This window comes from Cryptotermes secundus, unplaced genomic scaffold, assembly GCF_002891405.2.
Source record: "Cryptotermes secundus unplaced genomic scaffold, Csec_1.0 scaffold618, whole genome shotgun sequence".
Classification (NCBI taxonomy): Eukaryota; Metazoa; Arthropoda; class Insecta; order Blattodea; family Kalotermitidae; genus Cryptotermes; species Cryptotermes secundus.
Window position 1 is genome coordinate 165434 of NW_019734973.1, and position 25285 is coordinate 190718.

The 25285-nt window shown below is 38.4% G+C and overlaps 1 protein-coding gene across 1 annotated transcript; it reads left to right on the plus strand.

Moving 5' to 3' along the window:
• The first annotated feature begins 361 nt into the window (after positions 1-361).
• LOC111869123 (differentially expressed in FDCP 6 homolog) lies at positions 362-24843 on the plus strand. Its single transcript, XM_023860349.2, has 9 exons — positions 362-550; positions 666-785; positions 7541-7762; positions 8480-8914; positions 10741-11004; positions 11101-11267; positions 14204-14340; positions 18274-18398; positions 22667-24843. Exons 1-9 carry the CDS (start codon positions 419-421, stop codon positions 22847-22849), a joined length of 1785 nt encoding a protein of 594 aa, XP_023716117.1. The 5' UTR covers positions 362-418; the 3' UTR covers positions 22850-24843.
• Positions 24844-25285: the final 442 nt, after the last annotated feature.

A 25285-nucleotide genomic window follows, 5' to 3' on the forward strand; every position in this document is an offset into this window, starting at 1 on the left:
TATGTGAACAAAGCAACTAGGGGATGTGACGCCTTGTAGCTTGGTAGACAGTTTCCAGCGTTTCGGAGAAACCTACTCTCTGCATTTCGGCGGTAGACTCAACAGGCAGGCACTTGGAGATTGAGGCAACTTTTCCTCCAGAGCGTTGGTAACTATTTCTCAGACTGCAGGTCGTCACATGCCAAAAGACAGAAATCTTCATAATCGCAGCCATGAGAACTCCAGATATCACGAATGAATTAGAATCCGCGAAATGGGGGTAATATGCTGTTATCTCACCGATAGGTGGACGTTCCATGTCGTCTCGCTGGTGTGATTTCGTTTGTGGTGTGAATCGACCTTCCGTTTGCAACGCTGAACGTATGAATAGCGCTAAGCTACTCGCGTACAAGGTGTTAGTCATGGTCGTCATGGTCATATGGTCATATGTTTGTGTTTGGGAGTGTTAAATATGTCTGTACTTCTTCGGAACGTAACGAATAGTATATGGCATGCCTTTAATTCTCTGACGACAGATAGAAATGGACTTGTTATGAAATCTAAGCTTAAGGTGATGTACATGTATGAATCTTTAGCATTTGTGTGATTTTTATACATATTTCGAAACTTATACACCGAAAACAGGTGTGGCTTGTAGGATAATTTGCCTTCGTTTTATTTTGCAGGTCTTGACTGCTAATATCGGCACTCTGTTAGATGTTTATGGAGTTGAAAAGGGGTTGGAACATTTTCGCAGTACATCAAGCCTAAACTTCGAGCATTACAAATATTACCTTCAAAAAGAGGTACTGGTATTGTACATAAGGGCATTGTTGTTATTATTAAAATATAACTTTCATGAGTATATAATTTTTATATGTTTGTCTAAAATACCTAACAATAAAATTATGGAATTACACCAATGTGCTTGCTGTGATTTTATTTAATGTACAGTGTACTAATACCGCTTTTGTGTGGTCTAGTGGTGAGAGTTCATGACTACGGATGCAGAGGTCCCGGGTTCGATTCCCGGCGCTACCAGATTATCTGTGAAGTAGTGGGTCTGGAACGGCGTCCACTCAGCCTCGTGAGGATAATTGAGGAGCTACTTGAATGGAAAAGTAGCGGCTTCGGTGTAGAAAACCGAAATTAAGGGGCGTAGGGATCTGTTGCGCCGACCACGCTAAAGTTGGCACTAAGTTCTCCGGCAAGTGGTGGTGGCTCGGTCGGTATAGTTCACTTGCGGACTAAATCCACGGAGTTTTGTTTTTGTTTGCAGTGTCCTAATACTTCATCTTTGTCTTTTATGTAGCATTTCAGACAGGACACTCTGTTTTATATGTTTTCATGCTAATGCAATTAGGAGGGAATGTGGCTCCTCAGGTCTGTGTGATGTATCAGACAATGTAAGTCACCCAACTATATTTATATAAATACCTATGATCAGGTTCCATCAAAGGGACATAATAACATTTACTCCACAACTTGTGGAGATATGAAGACCTAAAAGTAAGACAAAGCAGGGAATGAAAAATAAGTCTGTCAAACCAAATTCAGCATGTCATCTAAAAATAGTGATGCAGAAGGAAACTCAAATTGGCAAATATCAGCCTATCATTAGTGACCTCTGTGGACAAAGTGGCGCTGGGACAGGTTTTCTCTGAGTACTTCAGTTTCCCCTGCCAGTCTTCATTCCACGAATTGCTCGACAAATACCCTCAGCTATCATCTGGAGCTGGTACAATAGGCCAGAAGTGGCCACAGTACAAGGGACTTAGTCCCACCCCACTAGCAATAAAAAAAAAGGCAGGGCTAATATTGGCAGACTCTATATATTTAGGTTATCAGTGCCAGCACATTTATGATGGCAAGTACATCCAGAAGAGGAACTGTACTGCCTGATTTATTTCCATGGCAAACTGTATCATCTTAAACTTGATGTGACTGATGAAATCATATAACCTCTCTGGACCATTTGGTCAGACCACAAATTTGTCATTTATGTACTTGAACCACATCATTATTTTGTATTGCGCCATGTCATGACCCAGTTTTTCAAAATGCTTGATAAAGATGTTACAAAGTGACTGGAGGCAGATAATTTGATAGTCATGCAATTTGTCTGTTGGAAGAACCGTTTAGATTAATAATAAACTAATTCTGATATCTGAAAGCATCATGAGTTTAGTCAAACTGGTTGTGTTAGTTCAGTGGTGTTCCATATATCACCTAGGCATTCTTCAGAAAACAAAAAAGAATATGTGGAGATCACATCTGTCTGTCTCTGACAATCTCACTCCCATCCATAAGCCGACTCTCTAGAAAATGTGGGAGCCTTGATGTCTCACAACCCTATGGGTCTCCATGGCCTGTTAGAGGATAGCTTTTTTTTTTACCTTCATATTGACCCATAGTAATGTCTGCTTTACTTAAGGCTATAGATAAACTTTTCATGTACATTGTAAAACTTTAATCAAATTTCATGAACAGGTCAAAAATATTAATAAGTTGGAAAGAACAATTTTTGGAATTTTGTGCAATACTGCGGCATGTGGTAGCATGGTTGGGGCACAATGCTACAAGCAGGAAGGTCGAGGGTTTGAGTACTGATGAGGTGGATATTCTCCATTTACTTCATTCTTCCAGCCCCACTACAGCCCTGGTGTCGACACAGACTCTTAACAGAAATGATTACCAGGAATGTTTCTGGGGGTAAAGGGCGGACGGCGCATAAGACTCACAACCTTACCGCCACCTGTGAGCCAACTGTCTAGAAAAATTTGGGAGCCTTGAGGTCTCACAACCCTATGGGCCTTCACGGTCTGTTACAGGGATAGCTTTACCTTTACATTGTGGTATACACCCTTTCCAACCGTGTGATATGTTATTATAGTTGATGAGAGCAAAAATTGGTACAATTTTCCTCTTCTATTTTGTTCTTACATCTTTGTCCATTTCCATTACAACTGAGCTGAGAAAAATTGACCATAAAGCCTCCAGCTAGTGCCAAAATTAAAAATGTGTAGTCATATCTGCACTCCTCCATACATCTTCATGTGATGGTGCTTAATTAATTAAGCACAAGGATAACTTTACCTAAAGGTATTTCGTGCCAAATCAACAAATTTTGCCAACAGTATGTGGTAACTGAATTTTTCTAATTGAATGAAGCTTAGTAGAGCCATAGGTTGGTATGACAAGCAAAAGTACAAAATATTTTGTCTTACAACCCAGAAGCAGCTGGGGTATGAAGGTGACTAGTCTCCTTTGTTTAATGATGAGGTCAAGAATGGTGGAGCTATACTTCTACTCATCCATACATCTTCATGATGTGGTGCTTAATTAATTAAGCACAGGAACAAATTTACCTTTAACTTACTTGGAGATTATGATGACCGAGAATGTCAAAGTCTGTATGATACTGGCTGTTTTCACGTCAATTATGGAAGCATTAAACGATACATTGTATCTCCCATTTCTGTATGAAAGTGAAATTGTACACAATTCACATAAGAAGCTACCAAATGACATACACAACTTTATTATAACATGAGTTTTTCAAAATGTAAAAAAGAATATGTGGTCAAATTACTCATGAAGAAATTGTAACGTTTTGAGTTACATAACTTTTTTTAGGTAGAGGACAACCTATTGAAAATTTGAGGATACAGCAATCACTGTTTCCCCTACATATAGTATAAATTTCAACACGCCTTTTCACTCCCTGGCTGAGGTATGATTGTTTGAGCACAATGGTGCACATTTGGTCATTCTTCAGGTTATGGCAGCATAAAACTTGTAAGCATGGCGTTGGCTGACATTGTGTTTCCATGTCATGCATGTGAGTGCGCTAACCACTGAATGCATATTTCTTCATTTTTCGTAGAACAGTTCAGTTCTGCTCTACTGTAGCTTCTGGCCCTATTGTCAGTGGTTGTATCACTTTCAGCATGCTTTCTGTGTCATCCCAACAAATGTCACTTCTGTGTCCTGTTGAAGAATGGTGGTGGATCCTCAGGATGTGTGAATTTGACAAGGCAGCCCATATTGCCATCATTTTTATCCCATCATGACAGTGATCCATCACTTCCTACCGTATGTATAGGCAGCATTACTGTGATGTGAGTAGGTGCTGAATACTGCCATAAGAAACAGGCATAAAGGAATTCGCTTGAATCAGGAACTAGAAAAACTCACATCATGTTTCAGCCTTATTGATATGGCACATTTCTTCTCCCTGATGTCTGGAATCTGCATACAGTTGTTGAAACATTATTTTAGCTCTGTTTGAGTTTCTGTCATGTCTACCTGATATAAACAAAATATTTTATTCCATGAATGTTTTCTTATGCAAAACCTTAGTGTGCCAGTTTATGTTAATCATAAGGACCTTGAAGACTTGCTGTGTCTACCTGCTATTTTGTTGTGGCACCTACAGTATCACGAGACTTTTTCATGACCAGTGGCAAAGAAGTGTCACTCTGCAGCATTTCCAAAGTTGTTCTAAATGGGTAGAATTTTTTTAAATTATACTAAATCACAACCTTTTGAAAAGCGTAAAATGTTCTTGTTACATGTTCTATTTGGTCGTTATCAATACACAAGGAAATAGGTCTTGGTTTAGTTGGAGATCCAGATTGATGCACATATATATATATATATGCATCAGTAGGATGAAATGATGCACTTGCAGTGCATCCTGAACCATGAGAGAGTAATTTTCTGCAAAACTCACCATATTCATGTTCATTTAAACCTTCTTTGCTCTGGGTTAGAAGGACTTGGGGCTTGTGTTGAGCTACAAAGCTATAAGAACAGTTAAATCATCACCAAAGTATTCACATGGAACAACAACAGTCATTAATGTTGAGTGGGCTGTCATCACTCACTGTCTATACATGATTCCATCTCCAAATCCAAAATTGTTTATTGTAAAGAGTAACTTGTATCAGATTCAGGGCAGCTTGTACGCTGTGTTAAACCATGTACGTTCTGTTGAGCATTTTTTCAAGAAGGGTTTTTGTGCTCAGATCAGGTGTGAGATGTGTCCATTGCACCACGAGTGTTATATTCTGATGAATTACACAGACACGCTATATGGTTCCCTCTTGCACCTCCTGCAAGAAGGCATTTTCTTTGGAAGCAACGCAGCAGATTTGGAAAGTTAAATTGAAACAGCCTGTTGTTCTCACAAAATTCCACATACAGTTGCTGAAGATTTTACAACATTAATCTCCTTTTCATGTGTTCTGAGTGTGTGGTTTCTTGAAATTCCAGTTTTACAGGCACAAAGTCCTTTTTGCCAAGACACGGACAACTGTACTCATCGTTATCATAAAACTGGGTGATTGTATAATGCATCTGACAAAAGCTGACCTTTCATTTTTTAACTTCCAGAAGAATGCTACAACATTGCTGCAGAGCTCTTCCTTTTGTCAAAATGAATTGAGAAACATACAAATCTATGCAGTGACCATCTGTGGTGTATCGGTGAAATTGACTTCACTTTTCTGCTCTCAGAGCTGACTGAAGTTTCAGTGTAACATTTTGGAGAATTCAGTGATTTTATCCACGAAGGCAGATCAATTTACATTTTTTATATCCTCCACAATTTCTTAGATCCAGTGTGACAGTCTTTTTCTTTAAGTTTGTCCTTTACAGCAGAAGATACCTAATTTAATTTCCACTTAACAAAAGCAGTTTTTTATTCATTACTCATTTGTTTCTCTTTAATAGTTGAAACACTCTCTTCAGAGAATAAAACGTGAATAGCCTTTCTCAGTTCTGTGGTGGACAGTGCTTCAGGTATGCATGCAAGATCATTTTGAGGATCACCTGATCCAATGCTATTGTGTTTTAATTTTTATGTAACATTTTAAATAAAATGACTGTTCTGATGTAGGTGAAGAATGTTGTACCTGGTATGCAAATTTTAATGATATATTATGATGTATGTGAACGGAGAAGTTCATGGAGGTAGGCCTAGGCCCACTGGGGCTGTAGTGCCAATAAAAAAAAATACATGATGTATTATGCATTATCTTCACAGCTGCCTTGGGTCTCTGGTAAAGATTGCAATGTTTTCCTCCAAACAAATGAGTATATGTCCTACAGTATTTTTCTGGTGATGCAGATGTACATACTGTTTTCAAGTGAACTGGGTTTCTTAATCTCTCTTCATCTGATGGCTAGTATAATTAGTGCAGTCATTTTACGTTAATTCATCTGTTGAACAGGGCGCCATTGTGGTTCTTGACTTATGATATTTATAATTATTCATTATAAATAAGGAACAGAAGAATTGTCCAAAACATAGTGCTGCCATAATCTTTATAGAGTGCATCCTGTTGTGTGATCAAACTAATCTAATTTCCGTGTTCCGTCTATGCAACTCTAAAAATGAATACCCATTCAACTATATATTAAAAATCACTGCATGTTTCGATCATCCACCTTATCTTCATCAGATGATACAGTACTTACAAGTGTTTTCGAATTGCAACATTGTAACATGTAGTGATTTTTAATAAACAGTTGAATGGGTATACATTTTTAGAGTTGTGTATAAGGAACATGGCAGTTAGATTAGTGCCGCTATAATGTTTAACACACTTCATAATACAGTTAAGTACTGTTCAGGTGTTAAACTGATATTCCTGTTCATCATTCCTAACATATCATCATTATAATGTTGAACCTTGAACCGTGTGCTGCTAGTATAGGTATAAAGGAAAGCACAGCAAATATAACCAGCCACGGAGAATGAATTTCGCTTTCTCTCTCTACCACCTCATATTCCATGATATTTGTGATACAGAAATTTCTTTCCTTTGAAATGTGCAGAGCTCAGACATAGATTGAAAAAAACAAGTTGAACTTTACACCAAATGGTAGGAAAACAGTGACTCTTACCTCATTAAATTTCCATTGAATTGTTCTTCACTGAAGCTGTTTTACATAAATGGAAGTTGTATGTTATTAATGCAAGTTTACAGTTTTATTATTTTGCACTTTGAAAAATGTAGGATGCAACAAACTTTACTATACCATTAGATAGTTTGTTGTATATATTTTATATGACTTGAGTTTCACAGAATTCCACATATTAGTTTTGGGGTTACAATTTTTTTAATATATTGAGACCACTACCGAGTGAAGAATGATATGTGCCCACACTTCAAAGTGTGGACACAGAATTTTACAATTTTACTTAGGTCACAATGGCCTATAAACAGCCCAATTTTTCATCAAAATAAAAAATCCAGCCACCACCATTTGTTGATTTGGAATGGAATGACTCATTTACCTTTGCAGATTCATAACTCTCATTTGGCTCCTTTCACTGCTGCATATGAGGTTTCTTTTGTTTTCTAGTTTACAAATTTTCCCTAGAATTGTGTGCTCATATGGTTTATTATACTATCCATGGTGAAGAAGGATGTTCACCACTCAGAGCTGATCATGTTACACAGAGATGAATTAAATGGTGAACCGAGGATGGAAATCAGCACTTGTAAATAATGCTGATAGTTGATTAACTTGCTGTGCAACTTTTTTTCAGGTGTTCACTTCCCTTCCTGACTCTGCCTTGTCTCTGAGTGCATTGAGAGATTTGGAAGAAAAGATAGATGAAGTTTGCTGGCTGGTGTGTCAGAAACGTTACTTGGATCAAAGAGAACGCCCTGTATTCCAAGATAATTGTGTATATAAGTTATTCCGCATCTTTTGTCTTCTTGCCGAATTAGTACCAGATGATAGTACTGACTTCCATGACTGTTTTCAGGTAAAAATGATATTAAAGCTGTAGTTTACATGTAGATGAAATGTTTGGGCGAAGTTTCAGTTAGGGTGCCAATATTTTTGACTGTTACAATTCTTGTTCCATATAATAAACAATATGATTTTGTGATCTCATTTTGTTCCTCGTTATGCTCTCTGTCTGAGAAGATATACCGCCCTGTGAAGATGTTAGTGGTGTCAACTGTGAATGTTATCAATTATTACAACAATTTTTTTTTCTTAGGGAATAAAATGTTGTAACTTGTGATGGCAACCCGTTATGTCAGTGACAGGTAATTGTACATTATGTACTGTGCACTGATATATTTATATATGTTTTCTATGGTCTTTATGCCCTTCAGGCACTAACAATAAAATCTGTATTTTTAGTTCACTGATTCTGTCACTGAAGTATGTTTTGAAAATTTTAATGCAGCATTTTCAGTATCAAATTTTGTTCAAATCTCTTGAGTAACTTCACAGATGAAGCATATAGGTATATGGACAAACAGACTTGAACTTTTTGTTATGTAATCATTTTACATTCTGTGCAGTTCAATGAATGTAGAGATTCTAATTAAATACACGATTCTTTGAAGTAAGGATAGTAGAAGGTTCTGAGCTCTTTTTATCCAAATATAATATAATTTGTGACTATATGGATTCCATCTATGAAGCCACAAGAATGTTATCCTTTTCTTGCTGTAAATTCTTGTTTCAGGTTCTTCTCCATGTTTCGGAAGCTCGTGCCGTAGCTTGCCAATTGGCTTCTGCATTGGGAATGTCCGAAAATGATGCATCATTATCAGGAGTTGTATCATTAGTTGGTGTGACAACGGCATTCCGTTTCTCTACGTTTCTCGCTATTCTTGAAGCAAAATGCGTAGGTGGAGATCTGGACAGTTTCACTGTGGAGCAAGATTGTATTGATGAGGCAGTTACAGACATGTACAACACGTATCTGTATGATGTAATCAAAAAAGGTCCTCTTTTGAAGCGAGGTTATTTATTTCCCACTCTACGTGAGTACTGGTTTGTCCTGCAACCCACAGAACTTAGCTATTACAAAGCACAGGATGAGCGGGAACAGTGTGGAACCATTACGCTTAATGCACATTGTCATGTGGATGCCTGCCCTAGCAGTGGACGGGATAAGGTCGGTATGATAGTAAAGTGTTTCCTGCTTTGGACTACATTTGTGTATAAGATCTGTCTTATGTGTTTAAATGTAATGAAGTATGCACATTTGAGCATAGGGTTGTCAGCCACTTCAGTAATATGTTTTGCTGAGTGGTATCTTTGACCTAATTGAGAGTTTAAGAACCCGTGCTGTACATCTTTCTGTTCATACAGATATCTGTACTACAGCACACGTAAAAGAGTATTGTTAAATAATTAAAAGTCAATCAGACTTGGACACCTGTTCTTTACCACTAATTACTTTTGCACAAAATGTAATTATGTTAATCTTGTTTACCACTCATTACTTTCACGCAAAATGTAATTATGTTAATCTTGTTCTTGTTCTTCAGTAATGACTTTTCATTCTGGAAGAATGATTTGGTGATGTTTTGGAGGATCTGGCTGTTTCTTTCTTGAAATCTTTTACCAGCCAACCACAATGTGGAGTGATCATCCAAAATTAGAAACAGGATTGTTACAAAGTGCTGTAAAACAGAACAATTCTACAATTTATTTGCCAACAGTTGTAAACTATCAGGAAGTTCCAAGACTATTAAAAAAGAAATGCTGGCTTAACTTACTCAATTTTGGCTGCCATCTCCTTCATAATATTCTCCTTTGGAATGTAAACAGCAATCCCATCATTTTTTCCATGCTTAAAAGAACCGTGGAAGTCATTTTTCTTAATGCTGTCGAGTACCTCTTGCAATTTCCTTTGGATATCAAGACAGTTTCAGAACATCCCTTCAGGTTCATTTTCAGTTTGGGAAACAAAGCGAAAGGGGGCTAAGTCTGGTGAGTAGGGAGGATGGGAATGCTAACCATGTTGTTGTTAGTTACAAACTCTGTGGTTTTCAGGGACATGTTTGCAGGCACATCATCATGATGGAGGACCCAGTTGTGGTTGCGCCGAAGTTCAAGTCTTTTATGTCACACATTTTCTCCCAGGCATCTCAAACCTCACAGTAAAAGTCAGAGTTGACCTTAGTGTTAGGAGGAACAAATTCAGGGTGAAAAATCACCTTAACATCAAAAAATCAATGACTATGCTCTTTGTTGAACTCCAGACCTGCTGCAGCCTTTTTTGCTCTTGATGATTGTGGGTTTTTCCACTGTGACGATTGTTGGTTTGTTTCTGGATCATAACCGTCAATCCAACTTACATCACCCATTGTGATCCTGGAGCTAAAAGTTGGGTCCTCGTTAGCCTTCTCTCATAGCTCAAGACACACTTTTTTGCACTGCTGCTTTTCATCATTTGTCAAGAGTCGGGGGAACAAACTTTGCGACCGTGTGGCGCATGTTCAAATTTTCTGTTAAGATCTCCAGGCAAACTCCATAACTGATCCCAGCGGTGACTGTATTGTTCAGCAGTGGTCTTCATGGATGAGTTATCAAAATTTTTCAACATTTTCTGTCGTTTTGCTGGTGCTTGGTCACCTTGAAATGTGAATGATATTCAAAAACAGCTGTCTGGCATAAAGAATGTTCTCCAAAAGCCTCATGAAGCATTTCAAGGGTTTTGGTAGTGGATCTGCTGAGCTTCATGCAAACTTTGACGGGGACACATTGTTGAATTTTGTCATCCATCACAGACAAAATGAAACAAGCCAGAAAAGCACTCATGTAAAAACAATGCATGTTCACAGTGTGGTGTCATGTGGCAGACTGATGCAATAGGCTTGTGGAAGTGTGACCTTGGCCTCCCCTCTCATCTTCTTTCACTAAGGCAGTTACAACAGTAACAGTTGGGGAACTTTCTGATAGCACCTTGTAAAATCTCATTTATTGAATTTACAGGTACAGAGGTTTATGCTGTATACTGGAGAACGTAACTTTGAGTTAGCCGTGCTAGACCATTGCAGCCGCTTGCAGTGGCTATCTGCATTGCAGACTGCAATTGCTCATAGCTCAGGTACTGGATACCAGCGTCTGCAGGCCCATCGTCGCCGACAGCAGCGTGATGTAGCAGAAAAAGACCGTCGCAGCGAAGAAATCCGCCGTCGTAGCAGCCATCTGTTAGATATGGAACAGACCCGTGCTCAGTTGCAGGCTGAAAAAATGGTAAATATGTTCTTGAGTTATTTGGCTTGAATTGATTGTTTTGGTTTTGCTTTGCATAAGAATGTTATTGCTATTTCCATGCAACTTATTTCATAGGCTCGAGTAGCAGCTGAAAGCCAGGCCCGTGCCCTCGAGGCTATACATCATGAAGAAGAACGGAAGCTCCAAGAGTTGGAAAATGTTCGTGCCAGACTTGAAAAATTACTGGAAGAGGAGACTCAAGCCAAGCGAGATGAAGAGATTGTACGAAACTTGCAGGCTAGGTGAGTAAGTTCTATATTCTCTAATGACATGAAGGGGGGACAGCTTCCAGTTGCCCCAAGCACTCAGACCACTTCTTGGCCCAGTATTCACTGCAATTTGACGAGGCCCATCAGCAGTGAACTGTCCTCTGTGCTAGAGCCACAATGGTAAGAAAGCTAGTAACTTGACATTTTATTTTTTCAGGGATGAATGTTTCTGGAAGCAATAACTTTTAAATTAGTGAAGTACAGGGTGAGGTGCAGAAACTTCCTTCTTTGAAGGCGAATAAAAGAAAAATTATTGCTGATAGACAAAATTTATGTTTAGCTAATGAAAGAACATACTTTAAAGTTTTAAATCATGTAGTTGTAAACAAAATATCTTGAAGGTGGTGGCCACTGTTCTCTATGCACTGATGCCACCGTTTTCTGAAGTTCCCCTCTGCATGTTCCAACATGTGCACTGGAATTTGGGCTACTTCCTGCTGAATAACCTTCAGCTGAAGCAGGTTTGTGGGGCGATGTTTAAAAGCCTCTGCCTTGAGGTATCCCCATAAAAAAAATCACAGGGCATTAGATCAAGTGAGTGCGTTGCCCACGGGATGTCACTCAAAGTGAGATGAGCCATCCAGGGAACTTTGCCCTCAGAACTTTTCATAACATTTCTTTCCCAAAATTNGTGAAGTTTCCAATAACATTTCGCATGCCGTTATTCGGTTGATAAACTGCAATAACATGAAAAAGGGATAAAATAGCTTCTTCTGCATCAGACATTAGGCCCCAAGGCCTGTTGTGGCTCCTCAGGTTTGGTCTTGCCATCATTTTATGGATTGTCCATGGCTTTTTATTCCCTGAAATCAATAGTTCATCATTTTTTGTGGTGGAATTCTGTTTTTAGTTATGCACTGTACATGGTTTTTCCATTCTCTCTGCCTTTGTTAATAGTGCCATTAAAACTTTCCGTCTGTAATTGTTTATTCCTAATATCATTTTAAATTTTATCTCGTCTTGTTTTCTAGTCACCGATTTTAAGAATCGCAACTCAGCAGTCTGCAATCTACTTTTGTCTCTTGATGTCATTATCATGTTTCACAATCATATGGACCGCTCCCTATTGTCATAAGTTTTATAGAACTTTGTCTGAATATCCGTCCTTGTTTTATTTTTGAAGTTTCTTCTTATGGTGTGACACACACACACACACACACACATGTAAATTTTTCAGTTTTGTGATTTATATCTGGTTCTCCCAGATATGAGATATAACATCCCAAAAAATTACACTTATTACCTATTCCGTCACTTGATTTTCCAAGATGAGTTCTGATCTAATTGGGTGTTTCCTCATGAATGCTGTTGCTGTGGTTTTCTCAGTAAATATCTTGAGGTTATAGCTGAACTTTTCATAACATTTCTTTCCCAAAATTTATATGGACAATTCAAAGTAATTGCTGTGATGGCTGTCTTCTCACATCGTCCTCCAGATATAAATTAAACACGACAGGCAATTCTCCAATAATGTTCACATCTTTCTCTGCCCCCTTTTTTAAAAATTGGCAGTATTCTAGCATCTCTCCTACTTTCAGCAGTCTTCATTTCTTGCCAGCATAAGTTTATGGTTCCTAAAATGTGCTCATGTATTTATTTTGGAGCATACATGATTAGTTCTACATTTACGTTATTTGTGCCAGGATTTTTCCCATTTTTGCTTCTTTTTAACTTGTTTATATTTCATTCTAATTCCCAGAGCTTACAGTCCAGCTGGCATTGCTCTCAGGGTTACTGAAATTAGCAAACCCTCTAACCATGTTAAGGTATTGGTCTGTGAAGAAGTAAATATACTGGTTTCACAATCATACTTCAGCTTCAGCTGTTGCTGCCATATAAATTGATATCATCATCATTGGCATCATCGTGGTGTGCCACATTCTATCAGCTGTCTACACTGTTCAAAATTCCACTTCATTGATCACTTTTAATGACAAGATCTGCTGAAATTCACTTCTTTCCCAAGAGAAGCCCACTTGTGACTGCCACTCTGTAGGAAATGATTTTTTTTAAGTCTTGGATGTAACTCACTCATCAAATGTTCTGACTGTGACATGATTCTCTATTTCTTCGCCTCTTAATCCTAATCGCTTTCACAGATAGTATACAATTACACATGCTTTGTTTTGTTCATTTCAAACAGCTGTAATAGCAGTTGACTTGAACAGCACTAAAAACCTGTCATGGATGAAAGAATAGTGTGATTGAGAATGCCATATTTAGCAAAGTAAGCAAAGATACAGCTCATTTAAACTATGTAGAAGAGTCTTCTACTGCATCTTATATATGGTATGCACCAAAAATACAGTGCTGAAATGAAAAGCCGTCCTGTCTATTCATGTGAAGGCCCCTTTCACGACAGAACCTTCTCAAATCCTGAAGAAATGGTCTGATCACCATGTCCCTGTAGCATTCTTGGGTGACGGTCAGAACATTGCCTTCCTCATCCTCAATGAAATAGGGGCCTAATATACCGTGTGCTGAGACGGCACAGCATATCGTCACACATGTACTATGTAGCGGTTTCTGGACAATAACATCTGGCCACTCAAAACCAAGGAAGCGAGTTGTCTGGCGACCACTTCCATATGAGCGGAAATAATACTCAACTATGAATACTTTTTCCTCTGTCGAGTAACCCATTTCCAACAACAACTGCACAACACAGCTTCCTTTTCACTACTGGAAACACATGCAGCTGGAGCTATGTCCCATCGACAAATACGTGTGTTCGAGATGCGTGAGTTTCAGTACTGCATATTTTGGCACATACTGTATTTACATGTGTAAAACTGTGTGTCACATAAATCATTATCTCAGATATGGTGCGCGACCAGTTTCCTGATGTGGGGGGAGACATGTGATGCTTCGGTAAATATGACAATTATTGTTGCATAATATTTGTGCAGAGTCCTAAGGGAGGAGTGGGAGAAGCGTGAGGAACTGGAGCAATTACAAGAAGAACAAAGTATTTTACTTGAACAAGAACGAGAGAAGAGGCGGGAGTTTGAGTTTAAACAACGCGAGAAAGAGACTCAGCTGCTAAGTATGGCTTCATATTGTACTTGAGTTTCATATTTTGTTTTTACTTGAGCTGTAGAGTGATGTATGAATATAACTATAGTTTAAACATATTTCTGTCTTCTGAGATGTATCACCCTGAAAATGGAGGTAGCACGTTGCTCCAAAATGTTGGGAATTATCAGCCAGATTTGTCTGACTAAGCTAACTATGCAGTTGGTGAGGGGAAGGCACGGTGCTAGCAATGGGCCAGAAGGATGTGAGGGAGAGGTTCAGCTAAGAATAGAGGAGGAGGAAATCAGGTTTAGTGAGTAGCGTACAGTGTTACATCCCAGAAGCCTGTAGCCTTCACAGTAACCATTTGAGAATCTCAGTTCTCACAACAGTCGTTTAGTTTGTATTTGTAAGATTAAGTCTATTTGCACCTACTCACACTGGTTCTTCGCTTGTGGATTTTATTTTTTCTTCTACCCTGAAGATGGAGGCGATACATTCCTCTGAAACGTCGGTTAACACAATATCTACACGGCGCCACATCCCAGAAGACTGCTTTCTTCATAGTTTATATTTGTTGAAGAACCAGGAAGTACAGTGGAACCATGATGTCAAGTATTGCTTATAACAGGAACTTAATTATAATGAGAAAAATATATCAGCACTGTCACTGTTAAAAGTTTCATATATGGAAAAATGAGGATATTTTTCCAACACTTTGATCATAATGACTAATTCCTAGCTAGCCACAACTTTTTGCATCAACTGTAACTTGCAGATGTGCTTCTCAAGCTGTTTATGGTTGGCAGTGTGTAAAGGTACTGTTACATCACACCTTGCTAACCTGCCTTGTTTTAGACAGGAAAAATTGCATTAAAATATCTGAGAATTGTATGTCTGAATTTGCCACTCTGAATGCTTAGCAGACATCAGTTCAAATTCGTGATTTGAAAACATTGGCTCATGGTTGCAAGTACGAGAAATCATATAAGGATTTTCACCTTCTCAGTTCAGGTAATACAAAAGAAGTCATGATTGTTGCATTGTTCTTTGTTATTTTCATATCTATATCATAACCACTTCATCTTAGGAAATGTTCAGATAATGTAACACTCTGTTAGTATCTGTAGACAGTATACAATTAATTTTGTTTCTTATCCTGAGAATTGTACAACTTATGGGAAAAGTATATTGGACAGAAAATGTGAGTTTTGTTTTAATCCACAACTTCTGCTCAAAACAACTTTTTCCCTGATAAATACACAGCAAGTATACGAAGGGGGACCCAAAAATAACCGTAAACGACCTGTTGCATGCGCATGCTTTGTAGTTACGAGTTGTGCTGCTAGGTGGTGTTAGCTGGGGGTCTCCCGCGACTGTTAGTGAGCTGGCGTCAGTCTGAGTTAAGTGGTTTGTCTGTGGTGCTCTGTTGTGTGCGTTCCTGTTTCAACCCTTTGGCGATTAGTGAGATGGCCGACCAGAAGGAACAAAGAGTGTGCGTGAAATTTTGCTTTCTGTTAGGGAAAACTGCACTTCACTCTTCAAGTCGCAGCAAACATTCACACGGTTTTCTCTTTGGTCATCTCCAAGCAAGTGAGGAACAAATTTTGCAGACACCTGTCTCATGTGCAAACCTTCGGTTAAAATTCGCTGGACCGTGCTGCATGAGATGTTTGTTTCCTCATAAAGTTGGTCAATGGTCTTTCGATGATCTTCATCAATTTCACGCACACTCTTTGTTCCTTCTGGTCAGCCATCTCACTAATTGCCAAAGGGTTGAAACAGGAACGCACACAACAGAGCACCACAGACAAACCACTTAACTCAGACTGACGCCAGCTCACTAACAGTCGCAGGAGACCCCCAGCTAACACCACCTAGCAGCACAACTCGTAACTACAAAGCATGCAGGCGCAACAGGTCGTTTCCGGTTATTTTTGGGTCCCCCCTCGTACATGATTGTTGCAGAAACACATTTTGGTAGTTTTCTTCATCATTGCCAGAATTTAACTGAGACTGGAATATGTTGACACATATTAGTAAAACTCCCTGATATTAAATTTTATGAAAATATGTTTTATGATTCTAGATTTGTTACATGCAGACAGACAGATTGATAGACAAACATGGCAAAGCTAGTACAGGCACTTTCAAAAGTCTTCACTGCACATGCACCAAAAAGAGTAATTACTTTGGTGCTTGCATTATTAGTTTAAATCATAGTGCCATATAGCACCATACATAGTTATTCAACCATTTTCAGATATTATGAGTACTCAGTGTAATGAGCATTTTTACAAATTTTATAAATCCTCATTACATCAAGGTTGCACTGTGTTACAGGCCTGTTAGGGAGTCTGTTTAGATTTGAGAAATGAGAGGAAAGAATAAAGTTATGTTTTAACATATTGGGCAGAATTATGAACATGGCCAAAGAAAGTGTTATTCAGAAATACATTTCAGCTGCATAGGTTGTGTAATATCATATGTTAGAATGATGTACTGGAAAGGATTTGGAAGAAGTGGTCAGTCATGACCTATTTTAAGTATTGAGAGCTCAGCAAAATACTAAACAGCTACAAGCAAGTGAGCTTATACATTATATGCTGGCACATTCATACCTTGCAAGCCTCAGTGTTGCTTCAACTTCTGTTTTTCTGTACTTGTTCAGTAAGCAGTCACTCACTCAGTCATGTTATTTCTTGTGTCAGAATGCCACGTGTGAGATACCCCTTGGAACGGTGAGTCTGTGTTTACGAAGATGACATGAGAAAGTAAGGAGAAGGTTCTGGAATAGATTGCAGGGTGTTTTTATTCCACATAGAAGAAGACTTAATGTAACCTTGATACAATGAAATTTTTTACGGTTCACCATATCTGAAAATGGTTGGAAGTCTTCACAGAATATTTTCCAGTAACTTTGGCTATTCATCATACCAATGCCCCAGAAAATACTGAAAACTCTGTTTTTTCGTAGTTTGAAAGACACATTCCCCCCTCCCCAGAATTGTCTGCACTGTGGAATGTGTGTTAACTCACTTTTATGAGTACAAGCATCTGCTCCAACTGATATTGTGGGACTTCTTGAGAACTGTTCCATTATTCTGAAGAGTGCAGTGTGGATGTTCTTCCAGATCTCTTCCTCTATGCATGCTTTTATTAACTTTGGTGGAGTTCTTTATTATGTTTGCAACCAATGTTGCTTTAAGTCTATTTTCAGCCTTCCACCATTGTTGCATTACCACAGTGCTCGTGGTATAATGTGTAGACAGATGCAGATTCTAACTGAGGATGATGTGGTAACTGTTAACTGAATTTCCAAGTTTTTCTGTGGTCGTCTGTGTTGTGTTACAACAGCGTGAGCTCGTAACCAGCTACACATCATACATTATCCTCATTCTATGATATTGCGGGTCATCTGCTTTACCTTTGTCTTCCAGTGACTCACAGCCATCCTATAACTTGTGATGACAGTCAAGCACCATGGAGTGGGACACCATACTCTGTTCATTGTACTTGCAGAGCTTCCATCACTGATTTTCCCAAGTGCAGACAAAATTTGATGTTGGTCCATTATTCAAGATGATTCATTCTCCCAGTTGAAAACCCTCATATACACACTGCACTCATAGTTCAAAGCCTGTGATACCCACCAGAACAGTTCTGCTCTAACAGGCATGCAGGTTGAGAAATGCACAGATGCAGTCTTCCAATTTGTTTCAGGGTTGCTGAATTCATTTGTCCCAGAAGTTTTTGAAGGTATCATGTATGTGATTATGGGTTATTACTTGCTTGATGCATTAATGTGTTGGATTTGGGTTTCTGTCATGTGTCCTGTGTTCAGTTTGTGATATCCAATGGTATGAACTTGTGGTGCATAGCCCTTTCTTTGATTCAGTAACTCAGAAATCTTCAGTTTCAAGGTGTTTGATATGTCCTGAAGCAGTTTTACTTTGGTATTTAGAGGCAGAAGAGCGATTGAGGCAGCTTGAAGAAGAACGGTTGCAGCTGGATAGAGAGCTTAATTCTGCAAGAGATAAGATCTTGATGTCTGAGAAGTCAAAAGAGTTGCTAGAAGCACAGCTCAGGGTTAGTATAATAATCAGAACTTGATTTATAATACTTCTCTTTAGTTTAATCTCTTGTTGAAATTTTCATAGTTCATAAAATTTCTAAGAACTGTTTTCTTGCACTTGAATTAGATCCGCATTCAGACTGTATTATAACACCATTTGTCAGTATAGATAAAGTCACTGAAGTTTTTGGTTTATGATTAATATTAAGGCATATTCCTATAAATTAACGGCCATTTTTAAATCAGGGTTAGGCATGCCTGAGACTTGAATTTTCAAGATCAAATTGGAAAAGGATTCTTGATCTGAATTTGAACTTTGTGATTTTTGTGATAGCTGCTCTTGCATTGTGTGTTGGAATCATACCAGAAGAGAATAATGTTTTATTTTCCTCAATTTAAGACAAGTTTCTTTTCCTTTTAAATGGTACAGATCTGTGGGTTGTCATGAATTTTAATGAATATATAAAAGGTAGAGTGAACCCTGTAACAGGCTGTGGACGCCCATAGGGTTGTGAGATGTCGAGGCTCCCACATTTTCTAGACATTCACCTTGCAGATGGCAGTGAGGTTGTCAGCCTTACACATCGGCTGCCCTTTACCCCTAGGAAGATGGGAAGGCTATTTGGAAAATAACCTCTGTTTATTTGAGGCAACTAATGTAGAAGCAGGAGAACGCTTGCGTAAGTGAGGGAGCATAACATAACTGGCCACATGGTGTTTGCTCTTATCTCTACAGAGCGAGTTATGATGTGTCCTATGATTGATAATCCTGCCAGCTGTGAAATTTGCACTGGTAACTGGTTTCTTCATGCTAAAAACATGAGTGATATGGAAATCTGTTGTGAATTATGTGTGGCAGTTTATGGCCAAAATGTAATGAGTGAAGGAACTGTAAGATAATGGAGTAGAATATTCAGATGGGTGAACAAATGTTCATGATGAAAAGCGAAGTGGTCAGCCATCTATAATGGGTGATGGTTTTGTTCAAATTGTTGACAAAAAGAGTTGTGAAAGATGGCATTTCACAATTTCAGAACTTTCATGTGAATTTTCACAAACTTCATGCACTCTTCTCTATGAAATCATCACAGTTAGGCTAGGCTATCACAAGTTTTGTGTGAGATGGGTTCTGAAGTGATCACAGGTGTGCACAAAACAGAGAGTGGCTCAGTTCTGGCAGTGACTGTGTTGAGAAGTAGCTTAAGTATGTACATATATTTTCTTTTTGTATATAATAATTATTTACTCATTGCTTGTTTGTTAACAGCTCACCAGAGATTACTTTCTAAATAGCCTTCGTATAATATGCTTTCAATATGTTTCAAGCTTTCAGCATGTTTATAGCATAAGTCGCACCATGATCACTAATTTGCACTACAATACTTGTGAAAATAGCAAAGTAGCAAGTGTGAGAGAGAAATATGTTTCAGGGTTAGAAGCCTGCTTAAAGTACCATCAAAGTTAAGGAAGAAAAAAAAGCAGCAATTCACCAATTTATGATATCATGAGATTCTGTGCTAACACAAATGTTCCTCGATATAAAAATGGTAGATCATGTCAAGAAGAGTATGAGTGTGAAAGGGAATAACGTGTCAGAAAGAATCGAGTGCTTCAGTTATGGTTCGTATAAATGATTAAAAATGATTATAAATGATTAAACATTGAGGACAAACTAACAGCTGTGAATTTGGCATGAAAATACATTGCTTCCTGAGGCAGATATCCAAAGGCAGTAACAACAAACACTGCAACTTGCCAATTCTGCATGAAAATTGTCATTTATATGGGTTCAAAGTCCTAATGGAATGTCAGTCTTGTGCAACATTGTTATGCAGTAAGAGGCTGAAATTTGAAGTTCAGCTCAGGGTGATGTGTACGGCTGATGTGGAGGAACAGGGTTTCCTTGTAGTGAAAGACTTCACTTTGCAAGAAGTTACAAATCAAACTTTGTGCCATTGGTGATGAAATGCCAGTATCTTTTGATATCCCATCCATTTATGCCACTTATGATGCAAGCGCAAAATCTGTTGTCAATGAAAGCAGGAGGCAGTGAAGATATGCGAGTATAGGCCACACCATAGCTCAAGTAGTTAGTAGCTGGCTTCCCACTGCGGCCACTGGGGTTCAAACCCGGGTCTGGTCAAGTGGGATTTGTGGTGGACAAAGTGGCGCTGGGGTAGGTTTTCTCCGAGTACTTCGGTTTCCCCTGCCAATCTTCATTCCACCAAATTCTCCATCATCATAATCACCCAGGGCAGGTACAGTAGGCCAGTCAGTGGCCGCTGTGTCAAGTGGACCCAACTGGACTCCACCCCCCACTAAGCAAATTAAAAAAAATATATGTGCGAGTGACGAATGTTGACTGAGTTGGCAGACAGGACAAGACTGCCACTATGTGTAGTTTTGAATCAAAAGATCTGAGTCTAAGGCACAGCTGTGGCTAACAGTCATGCATCTAATCGAGGAATGGATAACTTAATTAACTGATGGGGGAACTGGTTACAATTTGTCTGTAACAGGAGACCAAGAATATTGTTGAGGAAACAAAGAATGTTTAGTTTGGATACATTTGAAGGTCATTTAACACTGGATGCCAGATCTGTGATTCATGCAATGAATACTGACCTTGTGGTGATACCTGGAAATATGACTTCATAGCTACGCTCCAGTGCATAAGCCTTATAATGACCATTTGAAACATATGCATTCCAAAATGCTCATGGTAGGGGACTACATTCTGACATGAGGACAAGCGAAAAAAAAAACCACTGTGCCATCAGATCAAGTCCATGGCAACAACTCTTTCTAGGTGCGATGGTCATAGAATTTTAAAAATGTGTATCTGATGAACTGGGTGGAAGGGAAGGATGAGGAAGAAGTTGGGAATGTTGGCAGTGAACATGTGTGAAGAGAGAATATGGGACAAGATGGGAATTGTGAAGACATTGAAGCTAGGACAGGTGATAAGGATGAACACAAGACTGGTGAAGCTGAATAAAGGCTAGTGACTTCAAGAGGGAAAGTGACTCAATAAAGTTCACGTATAATGTGTTTTTAATACTTATTTTCTTTCATGTGTTTTGTTAAGATTATGAAATTAATTCATAACATTTAAATTTCTAAGCAGACATGTTTCCTAGTACAGGGTCATCTTGCATTAAGGTTGATATGGTAGCACACTTCAGTGCACTGTGAAGAGGCAGCTAGTAAAAGAAGTGAAGCTATCCCTGTAACAGGCCGTGAAGGCCCATAGGGTTGTGAGATGTTGAGGGTCCCACATTATCTAGACAATTGGCTCAAAGATGGCGGTGAAGAGGTAGCTAGTGTTATAAATTATTACAATTAAAAATTTAATCTACAAGAAAAATTCTTGTTTATATGTTCATTTACAAATTTTTTTCCAAAATCTTGTCTCAAACTGAAAAACCGTTCTCACACATTCCTAATCAGAAGTTCAAATAGGAATTTTGTTCCAGAGATGCAGATTTTGTTTGGAATTCTTCAGTGAGGTTCACATGTTCATTCATCTGTCCATACCAGTACAGTTACAGATATTTTAGATGATAATGTATTGATTTTGGTGAAACACTGTATGCAGGTAACACTGGAGACCACCCCATCTTGGATAACTGTACTATCATTCTTTATTGCATATTTCCGGCACACCAGATATCGTACAGATAAGATAATTTGTGTCTTGTTCTTGCTTTCTGTGGTCTCTTTCTTTCCCTTCGGCATATCTGTCATTATACTCAGCCATACATATTCTACTATGAAATGCAGTATGTTCAGTTTTGATCTGAGGATGTTATATGCAACATAAGCAACAGCATTGCCTTAGTCAGAGGCTGGATATCCTGTCAGGTCCTGCACATAGCAGGACATTACCTTAAACTAGGCTATGGCCAATTCCTTGCACATCCTTTCCCTTTCATGCTGTATAATCTGAGCTCTTGTCAGTGTTGTTAAATAAATCATAAAATCAAATAAATCTGTACATAGGCCTCACATTTTTGGAAGCATGCATAATAACCGCTTTTGATGTTTTTCATGTGATATTTTCACAATATGCTTAGGAATTTGCAGAACTTTTGTCGATCTTCAGTCTCAAGTTTTCACATGCAGAAATTGCACAGTATACACAAGATAATAGAACATGTATGTAGTGCCATAAAGTTAAGGTCAGTTTCAGGTTTCCTGTCCTTAACTTTTCTTATCCTGTTTCAACAAAGTTGTTTTATTTGTGTCTGAAGACAGTGAAGTTTATAATGGTGGGTTACAGGTAATTGCACCTCAGGTACGTGAGTCAGATCGCGTGAGACGTGCTTTGAGCTTCATGCCATCTACAAAAGAACGGCCAAGTGTGGTTACCATTCGAACCCACAGTTTGCGTCGACCAATACAAAGCAATGGCCAGATGACAGATGACAGTGACGTATCAAAGCGATTCACAGATGGCGACTGAGATAATTGGTACTGGTGGTCTCCATCTGAAGCTGTTTCATTAAATTGTGTAACATAATGCAGCACTGTGAAGTTATAATGTAGTCAGTATGTGATTTGTGTGTCACATACTTTGTTCTTTCCTGAAAGAACTGGGACATTCTGTAAGATGGAGATCTTTCACATAAAGGTAAATCCACACTGAGAGTTTTTCGTTCACTCTGTTGATCAAAGTGAGCAGGGATAGCTCAGTCAATAACATAAATGATTATGTGCTGCATGGCTGGTGTTCAGTTCCTGGCAGAAGCAGAAATTTTTCCCTTCACCAGCACATTCAGACCATCTGTGGGGCATGCCTTCCTTCTGTTCACTTGGCTCTGGGAGTAATGTGGCCGGAATGTGGAGCTTTACTTCTAGTTTCCCTGTGCATTCTCGACTTTTTACTTAGGTACACCAGCAACTACCAGAATTTAACAAAACTGAACACAAGATTATGGTTTTCTGATATGTGACACCACATAGTCTGCTACATAGATACTAACATTTTTCTGTCTCCAGGGTTCTATATTCAGTTATGAAGATGTAAGCAGCAGGTTCTTCTGGAACACTAGTACATATCTGCTGAACTATATGCTTTTAATTTACAGAAGGTCATAATCTTAATTCAAACAGTTAATTTCCAAAGATTACATGTAACCTCTGCATTTTTAGTATCATTTGGAAAAGCAAATAAACGTGTTAAGACACACATCAGCATACATACTACGTGTAACAGAACAATGGTGGCATGCATTGAGTGTTAAATTAGTTAAGTTATAAAATTTAATTAAATGCATCCTTCATAGAAAAATGTTGCTGACCCCTGGTTAAACTGTCCATTCAAACAGTATGTATGAAATGGTAGATCTTACAGAAAATAACTCTACATGAAGCAGAATAATTCTTGTATCTGTACATGACAAATGGCATGTGAATCATGAGAATTACTGTGACTAGTTTGCAATGTGTTAACCCTTCAGTGCTACACTGAACATTTGTTTTAAACCAAAACAGCGAAACAGTTAATACAAAGCACCATAATTGTTAGAAACTTTTTTTTTAAATGTTCACATTACATACAGAATACTATACAAAGTCATTAATAATGCTACACACTTCTACAAATGAAATTTGGTAAATTAAACTTTGTTACATCTCAAGAAGAATGTGACATTACCTTAGTCATTAAGGTTGAAGCATTGAATACAGAGACTGGCACCCCATTTTTCACACCTGTAAAGTGTCGTTCCTCTTGCCATGATTAGGACACCACATTGTCTCTGTGGTCTTCTTTGCTTCTTGGGTCTTGATGAAAAATGTTTCTTGAACTGCCCTGGCTCCTGAAGAATTATTTGAAGAAGTTATTTATTTAAGAACTTTTTTTAAGTGTCAACAGTTTAATGCATTTCATTTTGGGCACAACTACCGATAGAATTTTCTGTTCAACATCTGTAATTCTGCATGTCTCCCTAAATGAAGTCCTAAGAGAGTGGAACCCTTAATAACCCTTATTTTATGCTTCTATATGTAAGATTTTTCCTCATTAATCTTCAATGTCAATTATTATGTAAGTAGTCTGAGTTAAATTACTTACACTAAAGATTTTCCTCAGTTTGGTGTTAAAATTCACTGCTTCCTAAAGAAACCTTAAATGTGGGATTCACTTGTCATTATTTGAATCAGCACCACAAAGAGCACAGTGAGTGACTTCATTGTCACTAGTTTTTTTTTTGTCAGTCAACTTCCTTATTGAAATGGTTAACAGGGTTCCATATTATGGTACTGATTATGTACCATCATCAGACCTTCCCAAGTGGGATGTGCAAAGGAACTTCTCTCCCTTGTACATTCCATCCATTTTTTCTAAATACTTTTCATTCTATACATATATTATTACCATGATTTATCTCATTACAGAACGTACTCACTACTGATTCAACACTTAATATACTGTAAAACTTACTTTACACATAAGCGGCCTCCGTAGTCTAGGGGTAACGTTCCCACCTCATAACTCAAGGTATGCAGGTTCAAACCCAGCAGAGGTCATAGAATTTTTAAGGGCAGAAAAATTCAGGGAACAAGTCCTCCGGGAGGGACTTTAAGCTGTGGGTCCCGTGTCATAGATTTATGGCACGTAAAAGATCCTCATGTCTCTAGGAGACCTCTGAGCAAAATTAGGCAAAATTTCCTGCCCAAGTAGTTTCCAATGCCTCTGGTAGATGTATCAGGTAGTGAGGGCCGACCTCGTTGGCTGAACTGGGCTGATAGCACGCACCAGTACCGGTAGGGTATGGCAACTGGTAGAATATGAAAGAACGTACAATAGACTATTAGTCGCGGCGCATGGGGAAACCTACCCTCTCCAATAATAATAAATAATACTTTACACATCTCACTTGGAAATGTGTGACATATT

What these genes read in the sequence shown, in the direction of transcription:
- LOC111869123 (XM_023860349.2), top strand. Translation starts at nt 419, where the DNA reads ATGGTCATATGTTTGTGTTTGGGAGTGTTAAATATGTCTGTACTTCTT. An exon ending in AATATTACCTTCAAAAAGAG is followed by an intron (nt 786 to 7,540) that starts GTACTGGTATTG and finishes ACTTTTTTTCAG; the next exon opens with GTGTTCACTTCCCTTCCTGA. An exon ending in GTACGAAACTTGCAGGCTAG is followed by an intron (nt 11,268 to 14,203) that starts GTGAGTAAGTTC and finishes ATATTTGTGCAG; the next exon opens with AGTCCTAAGGGAGGAGTGGG.